General features: G+C 37.0%; 1 protein-coding gene across 1 annotated transcript in view; it reads left to right on the top strand.

Annotated features, from left to right (window-relative positions):
• Positions 1 to 20,597, top strand: part of 5-HT1A (5-hydroxytryptamine (serotonin) receptor 1A) — a 407,259-nt gene that overhangs the window by 261,894 nt on the left and 124,768 nt on the right. The window contains exon 7 of the mRNA XM_067777162.1: positions 18,541 to 18,768. Within this exon, the coding sequence (XP_067633263.1) occupies positions 18,541 to 18,768 (228 nt within the window). The remainder of the gene's footprint in view (positions 1 to 18,540; positions 18,769 to 20,597) is intronic.

The following is a 20,597-nucleotide window of genomic DNA, read 5'->3' on the forward strand; positions in this document are numbered from 1 at the left end:
GTGGCAACTATTTTACCTGTAGCTAAAAAAAGTGGTGTTAGCTCTCCGTCTGATTTTCGTCCGATTAGTGTCCTGCCAGCCTTTTCGTAGGTTTTTGAAACAATAATGCATGATCAGATTTCTAGATATATTAATGAGCATAATCTACTTTCCCCCTTCCAGTCAGGCTTTAGAAAAAATCATAGCTGTGCCAGTGCAATGCTTAAGATCTTGGATGATCTGAGAACTGCTTTTGACGATAATCATTTAACGTTGTTATGTGTGCTTGATTTCTCCAAGGCATGATTCGGTCAATCATACGCTCTTCTCCAGCAAGCTGAAATTTTACTTTGGGTTTAGTAATCATGCTCTGAGCTTAATGAATAGTTACTTAATATTCAGATACCAGCGGGTTCGAATTGGTTCTGAGATGTCACAAATGACTATGCATTCTTGGCCTTCTGATTTTCAGCCTCTTTCATAGTGATATTTTTGGAGTGTGTCAATATGTGAGACTTCATGCGTATGCGTATGATATCCAGCTCTATTTATCTGACTCGTTCAAGCAAGTTGACCGTCTTTGCTGTCACATCAGTGATGACTTCAATGTCAATGATAGACAAATGGGCGACTGAAAATAGTTTGTTACTAAATTGTGATAAGTCCTTTGTGCTACCTATCAGCAAAAATCGTGGGCCACTTGACATACGAGTACATGTAAATAATGTGAACCTCCAAGTTATTGATAAAATCAAGAACCTAGGATTTATAATAAATTCTAAGCTTTCGTGAAAAGACCATATAAATTCGGTTATCAGCAAGGTGTATCTAACCCTACGCAATCTGCGGCAGTCTAGTCTATATACCCCTACCAGCACAAGGCGTCAACTTGCTTTGCAACTCCTTTTGCCTATAATAACGTTTTCTGAGCTGATACATATATAGTAAGCTGGATTCTCACTCCGCGCATAAGGTTGAATTCCTGTTTAATAACATCACCCGTTATGTATATGGTGTGCCCAGGTTCGATCATATTTCCCCCTGGAGACACCATCTCCTTGGTTGTGGCTTCTTAGATTATTTCAAGGCAAGGAATTGCATATTTTTATTTAAACTCATGATGTCGGCCACGCCGAACTATTTGCATAGAAATTTAGTTTTTACTAGGTCAGCTCGTCTAAGTGACTTAATTGTACCACAATTTAACTCGGTAACATCAGCAAGACTTTTTTTCGTCAACACTATTCATCTTTGGAACTCCATCCCGTCAAGTATAAGGAACAAGTTAAACAAAAGCAACTTTATACAAACGCTTTATGCATATTTCAGTAGTCTTACTCCAGGAACATAGAAGAATGGCCAACTATCTCTTTTTGTTGAAACCCTCACTTGTAGTTTAAAATTTTATTTTATTACTATTCATTATTTTAACTCTAACTCTTACTTTTTAATTTTAATAAATCGCAAGCTTTATTTTAATGTGAATTTGTTTATGAATGCTGTTGTGATATAAAAATTTAAAAATTTTATTGTACTGATGTATATGGAAATAATTGAAATACAATACAATATTGGCATTGAATTTTGCCATTTTTTTTTTTATTCGCAGGGTTTTTGAGATTTTCTTCTATACAAAGGGCAAAAATGTAGTTTTACCTTCTATATGGGAGAAAATCTGAAAAACCTTTCACACATGCTGTACATACATACATACATGCATTCGTATGTGTTACACCACCATATCTATATAGTATTATACGATGTATGTGAATATAAAAGCAATTTAATCTTTACTACTTTGGATAGCAAAATCATAAATTTCACTTATAAACTCCCATCCGCCCAATATATCCACCCAAAACCTTTTACAATGCGTCGCATGCAAATAAATATAACTGTATCAACTATGAACAATCAGTCAGGCAGCAACAAATTTGTATATATACATACATAAATATGCAAATAAGCTTCCTTCAGACTACTCAAACGTTCAGTCATTCAACCATTCAACCGAACCTTCGAAGGCTGTCAGCGAAACAAATCTTTTCAATAAAGGCAAAGAAAAACTGTAAATTGGCGCTTAATACATAGACACAAACATATGTATATGTGTATGTATGAGTATGCACGAGCCAAGTCAACGCCTTAAACAAGCTACTCAGCCCATTCCTTGCATAAATTAATACAGCAACTATACATTGGCAAAAGGGGCATTTCCACAATTCAGCACATTACTTACTTACTTAAGTTTCGTTTAACATCTTAAACGGTTACGGGCGTCCGACAAGGCGTGCTGCTTCTGCGGTGGGTTAGCTGGCTCCAATTGATCACACCAAGGGAATTCAAATAGTTTACCACCAGGTCCTTCCAGCGTAGTGGGGGCCGCCCTTCTCCTCTGCTTCCATAGGTGGGTTCCGATAAAAATACTTCCTTAGCCAGAGCATCATCTTTCAATCGCATAGTATCGCCTAGCAAGTGCAGATGCTGCGTTTTTGTCCGTTAGACTATTTTGATGACCGTGTAAACTCGTACAGCTAATCATTAAATATTCTTCGGTACTCGTCGTCGCCAACGCATAGAGGTCAGCACATATATATTTAGACGTCATTGTAATGCTTTGAAATGCTGAGGAACTATCAAAGAAAACTCTGACAGCGAATTGACTCGAATTCGAGTCAATGAGCACAAAGCAGACGCGAGAAATAATAAAACGAATACAGCTTGAGCTGACCACCTTACAAACAACAGACATTCAGCGGACTTTACAAATGTACGAATACTAGACATAGAAATAAGAACAAAAACCCGACTGAAACTGGAAGGACTGAGGATAGAGCAACGAATAAAAGATGCTGTCAATTTCAAAGAAGATGTGGACAACATAAATTGCGCTTATTCAACAGCGATTTCGGAGAAGAAACATGTACGCGCACGGAAATAGTCACAAGTCATTAATAATAAATTGTGAATTGTTTTCAATGTTGTTTGCTTATATGTTATAATTTAATGTTTTATGTAAGTGAAATTTTAATATGAAATTGTTGACTATTTTGTAATTGTTTTATGTTTTGTCAAATACACTAGGCTCCCTAAAAAAGGTGTAAAATAGCACCGAAATGCATAGAAGAAGTAAAAGCTCAATAAATATCATCACCACCAGTATTTTTATTTCATGCTGAAAGGATATGACTCTCTGACATTTTTAAATGCCTCGAACAGTGCGCAGCCTAGACGATTGGTTTCTTTTTCCAGTTCTAAGTATCTAGCTCGCCTGAATGTTACTTGAAACACCCTTAATATCGGTATACGTGCGTAACCTAGCGGAGAATATTTGCATAAACGTGTGCGTGTTCATGCGCAAACACATTTTACGGCCCGGGTTTTCAGTAGTTGGTTAAGCTAAGCTTAAATTAAGTTTGCTTAAACTCTAGTCAAATGTAAACTCCAATTAAACTACTAAGCAATTTTTCAGTCACAGTTTAAGGCCGCCTTTGTGGTATGCTTTTTTGTACGGCAACACTGTTTTTTTATTATCTAGATTAATTGTAGATACGGCAACAGCTGGATTTTTTTTACCCAACAAACATGGAAAAAATATTTCTCCAGCGAATTATATACATATCTAGTTACAGAGCTGATATCCAATATCATGCTCTAATTATTCTCAAACCAGATAGTTATCAAGTTGATATCCAACTTTATTCTCCGATTACTATCCAAACTTTGAGAAATTTTGTAAAATGCATAGTTCTCGAGTCCAAAGTCATTCCCAAATTATTTTCCAACCTTTGAGAGATTTTGAGAAATGCACAGATTTCAAATGCATATCCAACACATTTCTCCAGTTTATATCGAGTTTAGGTGTGTTGAAAAAAATCTTCCCCGAGGTTGTACCACCAATGCCAACAGCTGTTTATTATGAGTAATAAATACGTGGCGCTATTAATTAAAAATAAGTTATTCATATTTTTTATTCATTATATTCATTTTTAAACGATTTTATTTAGCTTGAGTTGATAGGCAGGCCGCATGGACGGCCGCACGGCCGTTGTGAACGAATCTTGTAATTGAAATTTAAGTAATTTCCCGATAAGCTACAAGCTTGAAACTTGGAATATAGTTCAGAACCCGATGACAATGCAATAATAAGAAAAAAATCGCCGCTAAGTGGCGCAAGGATCGAGATATTCGCAAAATTCGAATTTGTGGTCCGATTTGGCTCATATTTGGAACACATAATACATGCAGTAATGAAACCGACCTGTGAAAAAAAATCGCCGCTAGGTGGCGCATGCATCGAGATATTCGCAAAATTCGCATTTGTGGTCCGATTTGGCTCATATTTGAAACACATAATACATGCAAGAATAAAAAGCGACTTATGAAAAAATCGCCGCTAGGTGGCGCAAGGATCGATATATTCACAAAAATCGTATTAGTGGTCCGACTTGGCTCATGCTTGGAACACATAATACATACAAGAATAGAAAGCGACCTATCAAAAAAAATCGCCGCTAAGATCGAGATATTCAAAAAAATCGTATTTGTGGTCCGATTTGATTTGGTCCATATTTGGAACACATAATACATACATGAATAGAAAGCGACCTATGATGCCCGATTTGGCTCATATTTGGAACAAATATTGCATACAGTCCAGTAGAAGTGACATCAAAATATTTTGGAGTTGGAGGAGGGACAAGCATACGTGGCGCAGAGTCGAGTAAAGTCTTTGGAAGGATTATGTATTGAGGACTTAGGTTGTAACAAATTGTCAGGAAAGAGTCCTTGTAATAATGAGTCACTAAATGAACTAAATAGAATGAGAAATAATAGGCGGGATTCAAGGGGTTGTGTAGCGCAATATATATCTTCTCCAACCCAATTGTCAACCTCACCTTCGAGCGGCGAATCCCGTTTCACTTACAGACGAGGCTCTGGCGACCCCAAGCTCCTCATGGAACTTTGGGGTGGGGAGGGAGGGATGGCCTGAAGGTTTAATGTGGCCATATAAATCGTTCCCGAGATGGTCGGGCCAGCACCTTAATGGTGCTGTGTTACCGGAGCGTATCGGATCTGTATCCGACAAAGGACCATCACATCGATAACACTCCCCAAAGCCTTCGGGGAGTAACTAATCGCTACAACAACAACAACAACAGAAATAATAGGCAATTAAATAAAGACTAAAAACTTGAAAATAAAATGATTAAAAAAAAAATTTTAGTTAAACGGTTTTATTGAAAACAATACTTACATGAAATAATAATAATACGAAGTGCTAGAAAATAATTAGGTAGGTCCTAGGTACTAGTCATCACACTCCTTATAAATCTAGGGCTTTGATCAGACAATTAAATAAAAGCGTTGGACGCGTCATATTTCTATTGACAGTCATAAGTAAAACCAACTGAACCTTAATCAGGTTATGCTACGCCTCACATTTTTAGAAATTTCACGCGCCCAACGCCTTTATTTAATTGTCTGATCAACGCCCTAGATTGATAAGGAGTGTGATGACTAGTACCTAGGACCTACTTAATTATTTTCGTATTATTATTATTTCATGTAAGTATTGTTTTCAATAAAACCGTTTAACTTAAAATTTTGTTTTTAATTATTTTATTTATTTATTTATTCGTGAAAATACTTTAGCATTGGAATTTTACAATTGAGTCCAGTGAGAGAACCACACATAAATACATATTGGGAACTATCTTTTTTCAACTTAATAATAAAAATTTCCTTTTTTGCTCAGAACGTTATGATTCCCAAGTTAAGTCACTGTTTCGAAACAACTTTTGAGAATTTAGAAGTATGCGTTGTTATCAACATGACCTGTAGTGGTATTAAGCCCAAATGCGTGTTGTTTGTTGTATATTCAACGCCATTGCCAACGAATGCAAATAACTAATAGGTTAACTAGAGTTTAATCCTCTCAGATCGGCCGCTTAAGCTCAGCTGAAATTTTAGTTCAAATAGACTGGCAAACTGCGTTGAACTTGTACTGAAAAACAGGTCCTAAGATTCAACTAAATCGGGTTCTAAGACGCATTCCAAGTTTCAAATCACAAACTAAGTATAGGACAAGTTTTTCAGTTGAAATTTTCAAGTTGTAGGAAAAAACTAAAAACAGAAACTAAGTATATGTATAAATGTCTCAATGTCCTATTTGTCTCTATTTGCGAATAACTGTATTGCCGATTGTATGTGTGTATTTTGATGTCTTTACCGATGTCACATCCAGCTAGAAACATCCATTGTTAACGATACTGTCAAATAGTAAATAGGCAAATTTCCATCACACCAATGATAATGATTAAATTCACTGAAGAGCCAACGACAAGCAAAAAACAAAATGAAATAGCAAATGAGAAAATAGACTAATAAACTCATTTTCAAAGTTTTGGTCCTTTCTCTGTTTTTTATTTTTTTTATTACATTGTCAATCAACGCCGGCTATACTAAATAAACAAGGGCGTTGTGTATGTAATTAGGTTTTGGAAACAAAATAAGATTTAATAACAATTTTAAATTGAGTTGAAAAAAAAAACACCAAAAATGAAACCTTAATCCAACTCTGTCTACGAATGTGAAAATTTCATTGTATAAATACAAATTAAACCCATCACCAATTTAATTACTTAAATTGTTAGATTAAAGTGCGGTTCTTTCTTGTTTATGGCACAATTGTTTTGGGTTATTCATACGCCTAGGGTGACTTACTAGCAAATAAAAAAGTTTGTGTACATACATAAATATTCAAGTTGGCAGATCTATCTTACACACATACATATGTACATGTAGAACCCCATTTTACATAGTTAGTGTTGCAGTTGGGGTGTTGAGCTTGCACGTGTATGTGCTTTTGATGTATTTAATTTTTTTATAAACGTGTTAAGTATATGGCATTTTGTAGCATTGCTAATTTGTTGAAATAGCTATTAGTGTTGACATTAAAATTGTCATTATAGTTAATGTTTAAAAATTAAATGCAAGCTTTATTTTAATTGCCTTCATAAAGGTGTAAAACAGATACGGCGCTACCATTTTTATACTCAGTTGAGCAGAGCTCACAGAGTATATTAAGTTTGATTGGATAACGGTTGGTTGTACATATATAAAGGAATAGAGATAGATATAGACTTCCATATACCAAAATAATCAGGTTCGAAAAAAAATTTGATTGAGCCATGTCTGTCCGTCCGTCCGTCCGTCCGTTAACACGATAACTAGAGTAAATTTTGAGGTATCTCGATGAAATTTGGTATGTAGGTTCCTGAGCACTCATCTCAGATCGCTATTTAAAATGAACGATATCGGACTATAACCACGTCCACTTTTTCGATATCGAAAATTTCGAAAAACCGAAAAAGTGCGATAATTCATTACAAAAGACAGATAAAGCGACGACACTTGGTAGATGAGTTGAAGTTATGACGCAGAATAGAAATTTAGTAAAATTTTGGACAATGGGCGTGGCGCCGCCCACTTTTAAAAGAAGGTAATTTAAATGTTTTGCAAGCTGTAATTTGGCAGCCGTTGAAGATATCATGGTGAAATTTGGCAGGAACGTTACTCCTATTACTATATCTACGTTTAATAAAAATTAGCAAAATCGGAGAAGGACCACGCCCACTTTTAAAAAAAACTTTTTTTAAAGTAAAATTTTAACAAAAAATTTAATATCTTTACAGTATATAAGTAAATTATGTCAACATTCAACTCCAGTAATGATATGGTGCAACAAAATACAAAAATAAAAGAAAATTTCAAAATGGGCGTGGCTCCGCCCTTTTTCATTTAATTTGTCTAGGATACTTTTAACGCCATAAGTCGAACAAAAATTAACCAATCCTTTTGAAATTTGGTAGGGGCATATATTTTATGACGTTAACTGTTTTCTGTGAAAATGGACGAAATCGGTTCAAGCCACGCCCAGTTTTTATACACAGTCGTCCGTCTGTCCTTCCGCATGGCCGTTAACACGATAACTTGAGCAAAAATCGACATATCTTTAATGAACTTAGTTCACGTGCTTACTTGAACTCACTTTATCTTGGTATGAAAAATCAACGAAATCCGTCTATGACCACGCCCACTTTTTCGATATCGAAAATTACGTAAAATGAAAAAAAATGCCATAATTCTATACCAAATACGAAAAAAGGGATGAAACATGGTAAGGTAATTGGATTATTTTATTGACGCGAAATATAACTTTAGAAAAAACTTTATAAAATGGTTGTGGCACCTACCTTATTAAGTAGAAGGAAATGAAAAAGTTCTGCAGGGCGAAATAAAAACCCTTAAAATCTTGGCAGGTATTACATATATAAATAAATTAGCAGTATCCAACAGATGATGTTCTGGGTCACCCTAGTCCACATTTTGGTCGATATCTGGAAAAAGCCTTCACATATACAACTACCACCACTCCCTTTTAAAACTCTCATTAATACCTTTTATTTGATACCCATATCGTACAAACTCAATCTAGAGTCACCCCTGGTCCACCTTTATGGCGATATCTCGAAAAGGCATCCACCTATAGAACTAAGCCCCACGCCCTTTTAAAACCCTCATTAATACCTTTAATTTGATACCCATATCGTACAAACACATTTTAGAGTCACCCCTGGTCCACCTTTATGACGATATTTCGAAACGGCGTCCACCTATAGAACTAAGGCCCACTCCCTTTTAAAATACTCATTAACACCTTTCGTTTGATGCCCATATTGTACAAACAAATTCTAGGGTCACCCCTGGTCCACCTTTATGGCGATATCTTGTAACGGCTCCCCCTATGGGACTAAGGATTACTCCCTTTTAAAATACTCATTAACACCTTTCTTTTGATACCCATATTGTACAAACAAATTCTAGGGTCACCCCTGGTCTACCTTTATGGCGATATCTCGAAACGGCGTCCACCTATGGAACTAAGGATTACTCCCTTTTAAAATACTCATTAACACCTTTCATTTGATACCCATATTGTACAAACAAATTCTAGGGTCACCCCTGGTCCACCTTTATGGCGATATCTCGAAACGGCGTCCACCTATGGGACTAAGGATTACTCCCTTTTAAAATACTCATTAACACCTTTCTTTTGATACCCATATTGTACAAACAAATTCTAGGGTCACCCCTGGTCCACCTTTATGACGATATTACGAAACGGCGTCCACCTATAGAACTAAGGCCCACTCCCTTTTAAAATACTCATTAACACCTTTCTTTTGATACCCATATCGTACAAACGCATTCTAGAGTCACCCCTGGTCCACCTTTATGGCGATATCTCGAAAAGGCGACCACCTATACAACAACCACCACTCCCTTTTAAAACCATCATTAATACCTTTAATTCGATACCCATATCGTACAAACACATTCCAGAGTCACCCCTGGTCCACCTTTATGGCGATATTTCGAAACGGCATCCACCTATAGAACTAAGGCCCGCTCTCTTTTAAAATACTCATTAACACCATTCGTTTGATGCCCATATTGTACAAACAAATTCTAGGGTCACCCCTGGTCCACCTTTGTGGCGGTATCTCGAAACGGCGTCCACCTATGGAACTAAGGATTACTCCCTTTTAAAATACTCATTAACACCTTTCATTTGATACCCATATTGTACAAACAAATTCTAGGGTCACCCCTGGTCCACCTTTATGGCGATATCTCGAAACGGCGTCCACCTATGGGACTAAGGATTACTCCCTTTTAAAATACTCATTAACACCTTTCTTTTGATACCCATATTGTACAAACAAATTCTAGGGTCACCCCTGGTCCACCTTTATGACGATATTTCGAAACGGCGTCCACCTATAGAACTAAGGCCCACTCCCTTTTAAAATACTCATTAACACCTTTCTTTTGATACCCATATCGTACAAACGCATTCTAGAGTCAACCCTGATCCACCGTTATGGCTATATCCCTAAATGGCGTCCACCTATAAAACTATGGCCCACTCCCTCATAAAATACTCTTTAATGCCTTTCATTTGATACACATGTCATACAAACACATTCCAGGGTTTCCCTCGGTTCATTTTCCTACATGGTTATTTTCCCTTATGTTGTCACCATAGCTCTCAACTGAGTATGTAATGTTCGGTTACATCCGAACTTAACCTTCCTTACTAGTTATTTTATCACTTTCAAATAATATCAAGTTACTGGGCTAATAATTAACGGCCGAATAATGAAAGTGCAAAAAATTACAGTTTTAGTTAAGATTCAAATTTAAAATTTCCAATTTAAATTCAGAAATTAGCAACAAAAGTTCATAAAATTGCAATTGCTATTCAGAAAATTACAATTGAAGTTCTGAGTATTTGAATTAAAGTTCGGTATCGTCATTTAAAATCAAGGAATGAAACAGAAACCATAACTGTAACTAAAACCACTATTTTAATAACCAAAAGAACGAAACTGAAACCGTTTCAGTCGTCGGAACGGCTTTAAAACGGTCCTGCCGAAAATGCCAGATACTGGCAACACAAGGCTCTTTTCTTTTCATTGCTATATTATTTAATTAGCAAGCGAAAATTTTAAATAATAATTTCAACTTATTTTGTTTATCAGGAGAAATTTTTGTATCATTAAATGTATAGGCGTAGAGGCAGACGTGTTGGAAGTGAGCAAACAGCTCAATGATGCTGTGAGTCTAACAAAGATGATTCGAACAGGAGAAACGGACCTCCAGACCCAGAAAACAGCGGGGAAGAAAGCATTGCGTAAGCACAGTGGCGAAGAATTTGGAAAAAACGAAAAGCTCAATGACGCTGCGAGTATCTTATATATTATTTCTAATTACTGTTTTTATGTGCAGGTCCCTTTTTCGCTCTTATTTGTAATCCAAATCTATAAATAAAGTTTTGGTTGTAAGGATGGGGATTCGTGCTATTAGCGAGCTTTGGGCATTATTAGTCGTAGTGCTTTTGTTTAGCTATATTTTATTAAAATAATTTGTTAAAAATAAACGATTTTAAGCACACAAAGAAATCTATTTGTACTATGGCACTATCGTGAATATTTGACTAGAACTAACACTGCATTACCGGCAGTTGCTAACATTCGCCAGATGGCAGCGCAAGCGCATGTAAGTTTATAGGAGCGTTCCATTGAGTTATCGAGCTCTGGCTCACGATCAAATCTCACTGGAACCATCTGGATCAACTTTTGCTGCAGCTGGCAACACTAATATAAAACATATGTTTTGTCGAAAATAAGAAGATGAAACGTACACAAAAATTGAAGATACTGATAGAATTATTAATTTTAAAATAGTTTCGCACGTAAACAAACTATTTTCCTTACATTTTATTCAAGTTATTTACTCTTTTCGTGTTTTTGCTTTTAAATATGGCGAAATCTTTTGTATGTATACACATATGTATACATATTTATTTCAGTGCTACCAACTGTTAGCTGTAAAAAAATCTACAACAGAAAACAAAACGAACAGATCTGCTATACGGATCAGAAATTGAACCAGATTAATATCAGGATCACAACGTTGTTGTTGCATTTGCATGTTAAATTTCTATCCGTATCTGGTTCTCGCGTCATTTGAACGTTACTTATAGATGTTTGATTGATAGAACAGCTTACTTCTGTTGGTATTTGATATGAGAATTTTATATTTGTTGCGCAATATGCGCACTGGCCCGGCTCGTTACAGATAAATCTCCAACACAGTAAAGTGGCGTTGAGCGAGCTCCTACCGAATCTTGCGGAGGGTTCGTTTGATGTAGCGCTGATACAGCAGCTATGGCTCTTATCTGGAGGAAAGGTTTCTGGACTCAGCGCTTGTGGTACCAGCTTTTACAAGGCATAGATGTAAAGCAGCTCTAAGTCATGATCAGAAAACATTTAATCTCGTATATGCTATCTAACTTTAACACCGAATTCCTAGCGGGGATCGAAAAAGAGGGGGGAAAAGAACCATTCCTTATCCTGGCATCCTACTGCATGGCCCATGGCATGGAGTTAGGAGTTTAGTATTTCTAGAGGGCAGGAAAAAGAGATTTTTATGTTAGGAAAAGTTGCGGAAAGTGGAGTGTTGGGATGAATATCAAGATATGTTGAGGATCTATAAACGTGAAATCAGCAGGTCGAAGAGGGACGAGTATCGAGATCTGTTGAGGATCTATAAAGGTGAAATCAACAAGGCGAAAAAGGTTTCATGGCCAAATTTCTGTGCAGACATAGAATGCTCCAGCGAATTGCCGAGAATGAGGAAAGTACTATGCAAGAGATGATTCGGAAGAGTAATGTAACAACAAGGTATCAGGATTGGTGACAAATACCAAAATTTAATGAGCTTTTACCGAGTTTAAATCGCCGGGTCCAGATGGGATATTCCTTGCTTTGCTGGAGATGACAGGTGGAATGATTGTAGAATAGATGAGAATAATCTTTGAGGGTTGCATAAAACTGAATCCTACAGTGTGAACTCATTTGAAGCAAACAAGTTTATCCTTGTATCCCTGCCGGTTTGCTTTGAAATTTCGAAAAATAGCTTTAAGTTAAGGCGAATTGTTAAAATGCAGAGAAATAATCAAAATAACAAACATAAAGGAGAAATTACATTTTCTCGAAAATTGTGGATTATTTAGCAATAAAGTGGGCGACTCGAAACCAATCAAAATTTTAAAGCAGCATAAAGTAAATGCGGAACCAAACTCTAACCGCTTTTCCATGTTCGTTTGTGCCATGTACATATGTACTTACCCACCTTCCAGCCAATGCTACAAGCTTCTTTTTTGTATCTTGGGGCCAACATAAAAATAATGAAATACACTCACCTGCAGCAAATGGACAAGCAATGAAATTTAGAATGAGCTAATGGGTACTTGTTGGGTAAAGTGAAAGAGGACAGACGCATAAGTGGACCAATGTAAACTTAAATTTTATGTCTTGTTGTTTGATTCTCGTTTGTCCAAAGTACATTTACTAACTGAATTTCTTATCAATTTGTTACCAGATGGGCTGTATTTTTTGCTATTTTACGATCCTTTCTGGACATATTTACACACACATTCAAACCCACAAATTCGAAAAGTACTCACAGTACATATACACACACATACAGATGAAATGAGAGAATAGTTATGCGGCTTTTTATTGTTGACCGTGAACTCTTAGAAGAAGCCATTTGATCACCTAACTTTCAGTTAACTTGTAATTTAACCATCATGGATGGTCAAGTATCCATTTTGAACTCGGCGTGTTTTGCACACAGAGTATGTTAACTGTGGTAATACAATTGTTTTAGCCATGTCCGTCCGTCCGTCTGCCTGTGCACACGATCACTTGAGTAAATATTGAGATATCTTATTGAAATTTGTTATATGGGTTATATAAACATTTTGGAAAGCAGAAACAAATTGGTTTTTCTGTAAATAATGCACCTAGAATGTTCAAGTTTGATGTGGGGAGTGAAATTGAGACTCTTGACAAAAATTTGAAAACGGGCGTGGCACCGCCCACTTGTGATAAAATCAATTTTACAAATATTATTAATCATAAATCAAAATCCGTTAAGCCTATCATAACAAAGTTCCGCGAAAGTGTGCATTTACTATAAAGAACGAAGAAATGTTAACGAATTCGGTTAACGACCACGCCCCTTTTTATATGAAAGATTTAAAAAAGGCTCGTGGACGAATAAAATAAACTATATCTTTACAAAAATAGCCTTTTATCAATGGTTTTACCAAGTGGAATTATAACAAGAAATAGGAAAAAATTCAAATTTATGAAAATGGGCGTGGCACCGCCCCTTTTATGACTAAACAATTTTCTACATATGTTTCGGGAGCCATGATTCGAAGAAAAATTAACATAACATAAGGTGGGAATGGATACTTTCCATATAGCAGGAAATATTCCTAGTAAAATTAAAAGGGTCGTCCCTCGTAAGTCCCTCGTAAAAAAATTCGATAAATATGTTAGGCTTATAACAGAGAAATATATCTAGTAAAAATGGCCGAGCTCAAATTTCAACACTCTAGATATATTATTTACTAAATAATAATGTTATACATATCTACATATATATATATATATATATATATATATATATATATTAGGGCGGGTCGATTTAAAAATCGCCCATTACTCCGTGAAAATCGTATTCTAGGGACCAAAATAAGAAACTTTGCCGAAGGAACCATACCTCTATAACGAACTCTGATGTCCCCCCCCCCCCTTTGGGTCGAACTTTTGGGTAGGGGCAATTTCAATTCTACCTGCTGTGTCTTGTGGTGGTTTAAAAAAAAACAACACAAGCAATTTTACGATCTGCAATTGTGTCACAGTGATTCCTTCATTTTTTAAAACGGTTGAATAAAAAACCCACACAACTATGTTTACGACATGTAAATGCATCGCAGTGATGCCTTGGTTTTAAAAGGGGGTGGTAAACACGCTAATTTCTAATATTTTTTTTTTTTAATTTCTTTTCTACTACTAAGTTAAATTCATTTTTTCATTTACATATGTTCTGACTAAATAAATTTCTAAAGAGAAAAATAAACTCCAAAAAGAAAAAACATAGGCATTTCAAAGTGGGATTTTTCAAAATTTGCCACTACGACCCAAAGGGGGGACATCAGAATTCGTTTTAGAGGTATGGTTCCTTCGGCAAAGTTTCTTATTTTGATCCCTAGAATATGATTTTCACAGAGCAATGGGCGATTTTTTTGCCTCCCCACAAATCGACCCGGCCTAATATATATTGTCACGGATATTAGCATCACTAAGCTATACCATCACTAAGGCGATGCTAAGCGATATTTACGTCAATAATCAAATCATGTATACACATATATAAGGCAGCCGAGAGATGTCACACACAGATGCATTTACTTATACGCCTATGTGTGCGCGAGAGACTGTAAACTACAAACATTCACATCAATAATTCAATCTTTATGTATTTACATAAACTAATAAATAATTGCGTCTACACATATGTACCAGGCATGCTTAACCAACGAACCGATATCATTTCGTTACGATAATTAACGTGAATAAACGAAACAAAGTCATTTCGTTTCGTTTATTAACGTTAAGAACGTCAAATTAACGAAATGATTTCGTTTCGTTTTCTGCCATATCAAAACGAAATCAAATCGTTTATGTTGATTATTAATTTCAAACTATGCTGGCAAAGCTGACTGATGGTGGAGTCATTAAAGGTGAAAGCATTAGCCAAGCTGATTGCAACTTTTCTCATGACTTTTGACAGTACGAAAATTTCTCAGAGTATTTTTGACATTACTACCAACGAATTACACAAACACACTACATGGAGTTTGTGTGTGTATGTCCGCTCGCTGTTACGGCTTCACCATGGCTATAGCATTGCCAGCACAATTCAAACATAAAGTATCACGGTTTTGTTAACGTTTTTAACCTTAACGAAAGCTTTTCGTTTCGGTTAAAAACGAGATACAATTTATCTTGATAATTTCTTTATCGATAATATTTCGAAGTTTTTCAACGAAAACGGTGGAAATTTTTTGATAAACGATTAGCTTAACGTTAAGGTGCATCCCTGATATGTACCATGTACGAATACGAGCAGCGGAGAGTCAATGCGCAAACACATGCATATATCTGAGAAGTTTGAGAGCTACTGGACTAGTAGATTGTGGAAGCGCCTAAAAGATGTATAAAATTGTGCAATTTTAGTTATAGCTGAGAAGATTGAGAGCTCATGGACAATGCTAGTGGATTCTAGAAAAATGCGAACGAGGAAACCAAAGAGTATAAAAGGCAACAGATGTATGTAGAGGCGCTGAAATTCAGTTTGAGTTGAGCTATCAATGTGTTATTGATTAACAAGTTTATCCTTGTATCCCTGCCGGTTTGCTTTGAAATTTCGAAAAATAGCTTTAAGTTAAGGCGAATTGTTAAAATGCAGAGAAATAATCAAAATAACAAACATAAAGGAGAAATTACATTTTCTCGAAAATTGTGGATTATTTAGCAATAAAGTGGGCGACTCGAAACCAATCAAAATTTTAAAGCAGCATAAAGTAAATGCGGAACCAAACTCTAACCGCTTTTCCATGTTCGTTTGTGCCATGTACATATGTACTTACCCACCTTCCAGCCAAAGAGTATAAAAGGCAACAGATGTATGTAGAGGCGCTGAAATTCAGTTTGAGTTGAGCTATCAATGTGTTATTGATTAAGCACGCGATCTGGCGGCCAATAGTAGAGTTTCATTTGAGTTATCAATCAGTTTGGTTATTAAGCCAGCGAGTAGCAAAGTATAAGTGTTATTGTGAAGTACTTTAATAAAGGCCATTTTTCCATTATTCAATATTGGAGTTATTTATTCAACAGTTTAGCGATACGAACCTAGCAAAAGGGAAAATAAGAGGATTTGCAGCAAATTCGTTACAATATATATAAAATAAAGTGGTGTTAGCTACACTATTTTTAACTCAAGAACGGATGAAACGATTTGGCTGAAAATTGGTGCAGAGGTAGCTTAGAAACAGTAGACGGACATAGGATACTTTTTATGCCGTTCTGGCTAGGGTCTCGAAATCAAAACGTGGACTTGAGTATTCTTGGGATGTGTTTGTACAATATAGGTATCAAATGGAAGCTGTTTATGAGTACTTTAATACGGGGTATTTTCCGCACCCCTGGGTGACGAGAGTCTCGAGATATAGGCCGAAACGTGAGCCCGGATACCGCTAGAATGTGTGTATAATATGCATATCAAATGAAAGCTGTTGCTGAGAGTTTTAAAGTAATTTTCATTGTCATATTCGATTTAGTCGCGATCAACCTGGTAAAACTGATAAATATGCATGCGAAGCCGAAATAAAGACATGAAGTCATAATACCCACATACCTATTTACATATGTCCTCTTCGATTTGCCTGAAATTTGGTTTACAAATTTGCCTATATTAGTATTTACGATCCTTTTTCAGGGAAGTAGACCAGAGACGGGCTGGGACTGGGATTAGGACTAGGACTGGGACTGAGACCTGGAGTGGGACTGGGACTGGCAATAAGGTATGACGAAGAATGAGAACAACTTGAGAGAAGAGAAAAGAGGGAAGGAGAAAGAGACTGAGAAAGAGATAGAGTGAGACAACGACCGAGATAGATGAAGCGAGAAGACGGAGGGAGGAGTGAATAAAAAGATTAAGAAAAAGTGAAGAGGGGGGAGGGCAGAGCTAGACGGAAAAATCTTATTAAAATGTTTGCAGATAGACCAAATTTAGGGCAGAACAACGTCTGCCGGGTCTGCTAGTATGTATATAAAAAGTGGGCGTGCTTATAATCCGATTTCGTTTTAATTTTAAGTAACGATGGGAGATGAGTGCCAAAGAATTCCTATATAAAATTTCAATAAGATATCTCAATATTTACTCAAGTTATTGTGATCACAGGCGGACGGACGGACATGGCTAAATCAATTAATTTTTTCATCCTGAGCGTTTTGAAATATGGAAGTCTATACTTATCTTTACTCGTGTATGCCGTTACGATCAACTCTTATTTTACCAAAGTTCATATCATTGAAACACAGGGAAAACTTCATGTTTTAGGTATGTTTCCTTAAAATGCAGATGTGCAAACAAAATATGTAAAATAAACAGCAGCGTAAATACAACTTAGGTTAAACCTGAATCTAGACCCCCATACTTTTTTGGGAATAGTTTCAAATATGCCTCAGTAGAATTAAATAAGTAATTTATCTGAAATGAACTATAGAATTTAAACTCACGCTGAGTATATAACAGTCGGTAACACCCGAATTTAGACACCCTTACTTGTTTGCTCTCGGTTTGTCTGTCTCTTTAGTTGCTCCTTATTACTCCAAATCTCATCATCCCCATTTCTTACTACCCGTTTCCTTTCCTCTTTCTGTTCGTCTTCCTTTCTGCCAGTTCCTCCCCCTTACACTCCTTTTTTGTATACCTGCACCAACTCCCACCATCTTTTCTCGTCCTCTTCTACTTTACCTCATTCCTTCCTCCTTTTCCTTTTCACGCCCGTTTCTCAAAGTCTTCTTCCTGCTCTCCGGCTCTCCGTGTTGCAATCTGTCCTTTGCGATTTCCGCAACAAACTATCTTTTTGCCTATTTGGATATAAAAAATACATGCAACGGATTAATATTCTTAGAATATTCCCTTCGGTTAGCAGCGATGTGGTAAGAGATGAATGAAGTCCATTTACTCGAAGATTCCAGGAGTTTTAACAATCGTTCCCGCAGTAGGCCGTACTAGCGCGATACTGGATTCAATCCACCTAAGAATTACCAACATTTGCAACACTCTCTAAGCTTTGGTTGAGTGTTTTTGAGTTTTCCTACCTTTCCATTCCTTTTCCTCGCACGCTCCCTTTCCACTCTTCACCAACTGAATTTCCTTTCGGCTCCTACTTCCTCGTCATCTTTGTCTCCGTTTCCTCCTTGCCCTCTCCATCGAGTACATTATTATGTTTAAAATTTGTATGCTCATAAATTATAAATTTTCTATTCCATCTCGTTCTAGCCCGATGCAACGGCGCAAAGAAAACGCAAACGTCTCAGGTTACGTATTGGCAAATTTTCCACGCCCCATACTAATACCACCGGTCCAACGAAACTCGGTTTGGTCGAAGGCAATTCAACTAATACAGTTAACACAGTGGAGGATACCGAATTCAGTAGTAGCAATGTGGATAGCAAAAGTCGTGCCGGCGTCGAATCGGCCACGATGTTTAGCACAAATCCTGAAGAAGTAAGTAGAAAAATTAAAATGAAATAAAATTTAATATGAAATAGTAGCTGAAGGTCATATGGTGGACACATTATTTGTTCTTCTGTTTTGATTTGTTGTTTTGTGTATTCAGTGGATAGGCTCACCTGTGTTAGCATTTTGCCAAACGGTAAACCACGCCCTTGGCTTCTTGTACAGCTGCTGTAGGAAATATTGGCTGTGGTAAAGAAACAAGAAAAAACCTTGGTTATTGTGCGCTAAGCCTGGGTACTGGCGCATTTTTTGTGGTGTTGACATCATGACACGAACACCAAGGCCGGTGTCAACTCAATGCGTTAGCACTATAACACCAAACGATTTTTTGACATTGCTTAGCACAGAGTTGGTGAAGTTACATCCTCCATTGACTCAAATGATGGTTGTGTGTCAGGCGCGTGTTTGGTGCTATTAGCGCTACTGGCAAGACTGAGTTGATAGAGGCAGTTTTCAGAATGTGTCCTATGTTATAGGTTGTCATTTTGACCATTGCGCAGCACCTTTTCATTTTGTGACCAGCCGCTTCTTACCATTGCTGGTAAGTAAGGTCTTAAGCCAGATAAGTTCTGCGATTATAACAGGCAGAGTTAATTATAGGAAATAACCGAATAGAGCTGTTAGCTCTATAAGCTCTTAAAGCTTTTAGTTGTCATAGGGGGAAGTGAGTCCGAGTGCTAACATAAAGAGTTTGTTGGGGTCTGGTGTTAGGTTAGTTGAACTGGCCGATCCATAAGGACCTCACATAGACTGAATAAGTCCGTAGTGTTACCAGAAGTTTGTTTTAACAACCAAACTGAAAAACCCTATCAAAAACCAGGACCTATGTTATAAAATAACTCCGTCCTCTTGGCAAATACTAAAAGCTTCCTAGGATTTAAGCCACTTGCTGCTTATAGATCTGGCAGCTGTATCACTCCTAATAGCTGGAGCCTTAGCCTGGCAAGCGCAGAGCAAGAGCACAGAACGTGCTCGATCGTTTTCTCCTCCAGCCCGGACTTCCTACATCTGCTATCACTGACCAAGCCTAATTTAAAGGCATGTGACGCCAGAAGGCAGTGTCCAGTCTGAATACCCGTCATGAGTCTACAGTCCTCTCTTTTTAATGATAGAAGCAAGTTTGTTAGTCTAAGGTTGTAAGACCTGCACATAATCTTCGACACTTTACAACCCCGAGCTTGAGCCCACGCCTTTCCTGCTTGGTCGTGCACCTCTCGCCTTCGCTTAATTTCGCCCAGTCTAATTGGGACATCTACGGAGCAAGCTTCAAGGGATGCGCCCTTTTTAGCTAGTTCATCCGCTTTTTCTTTCCACTCTATTCCCATATGCCCTGGGACCCAATATAGATGTATGCTTCTCCCTGTCCCGACTCTCTCCAAAGACTGCTTACACTCTAACACGCATTTAGATGCTGTGATATGCGAGATTATTGCCTTAATTGCTGCTTGACTGTCAATTTAAAAGGGGTCTGGTGTTGCTGGTGCCATATTGCGCCACCGCATCACGAAATAGTGTGTCAGCACCAGTAACCTCAACTTCGGTATCAACTCAACATTGCACAGAGTTACGCAGCCTTAAAATTCCAAATTTATTTTCTTGGTCAATAACAAATATGCACTACTGTGCTTCTCTTCCGTCAATTTGCTAAACAGAAAGATTTACATGTTCAATTGGAAAAGAAATTCAAACTTTGAGTGCAAATGAAATGAGCAATCAAGCTTTGATAGCCACAGGCAAATAGATTTCAAGAGGGTCATAAGAAAATACAAATTGTTGAGTAATCAATACTCAAGCTTTATTATTATTATTATTTTTTT

The sequence above is a fragment of the Eurosta solidaginis genome, chromosome 3 (genome assembly GCF_040869045.1).
Source record: "Eurosta solidaginis isolate ZX-2024a chromosome 3, ASM4086904v1, whole genome shotgun sequence".
NCBI classification, from domain to species: Eukaryota; Metazoa; Arthropoda; class Insecta; order Diptera; family Tephritidae; genus Eurosta; species Eurosta solidaginis.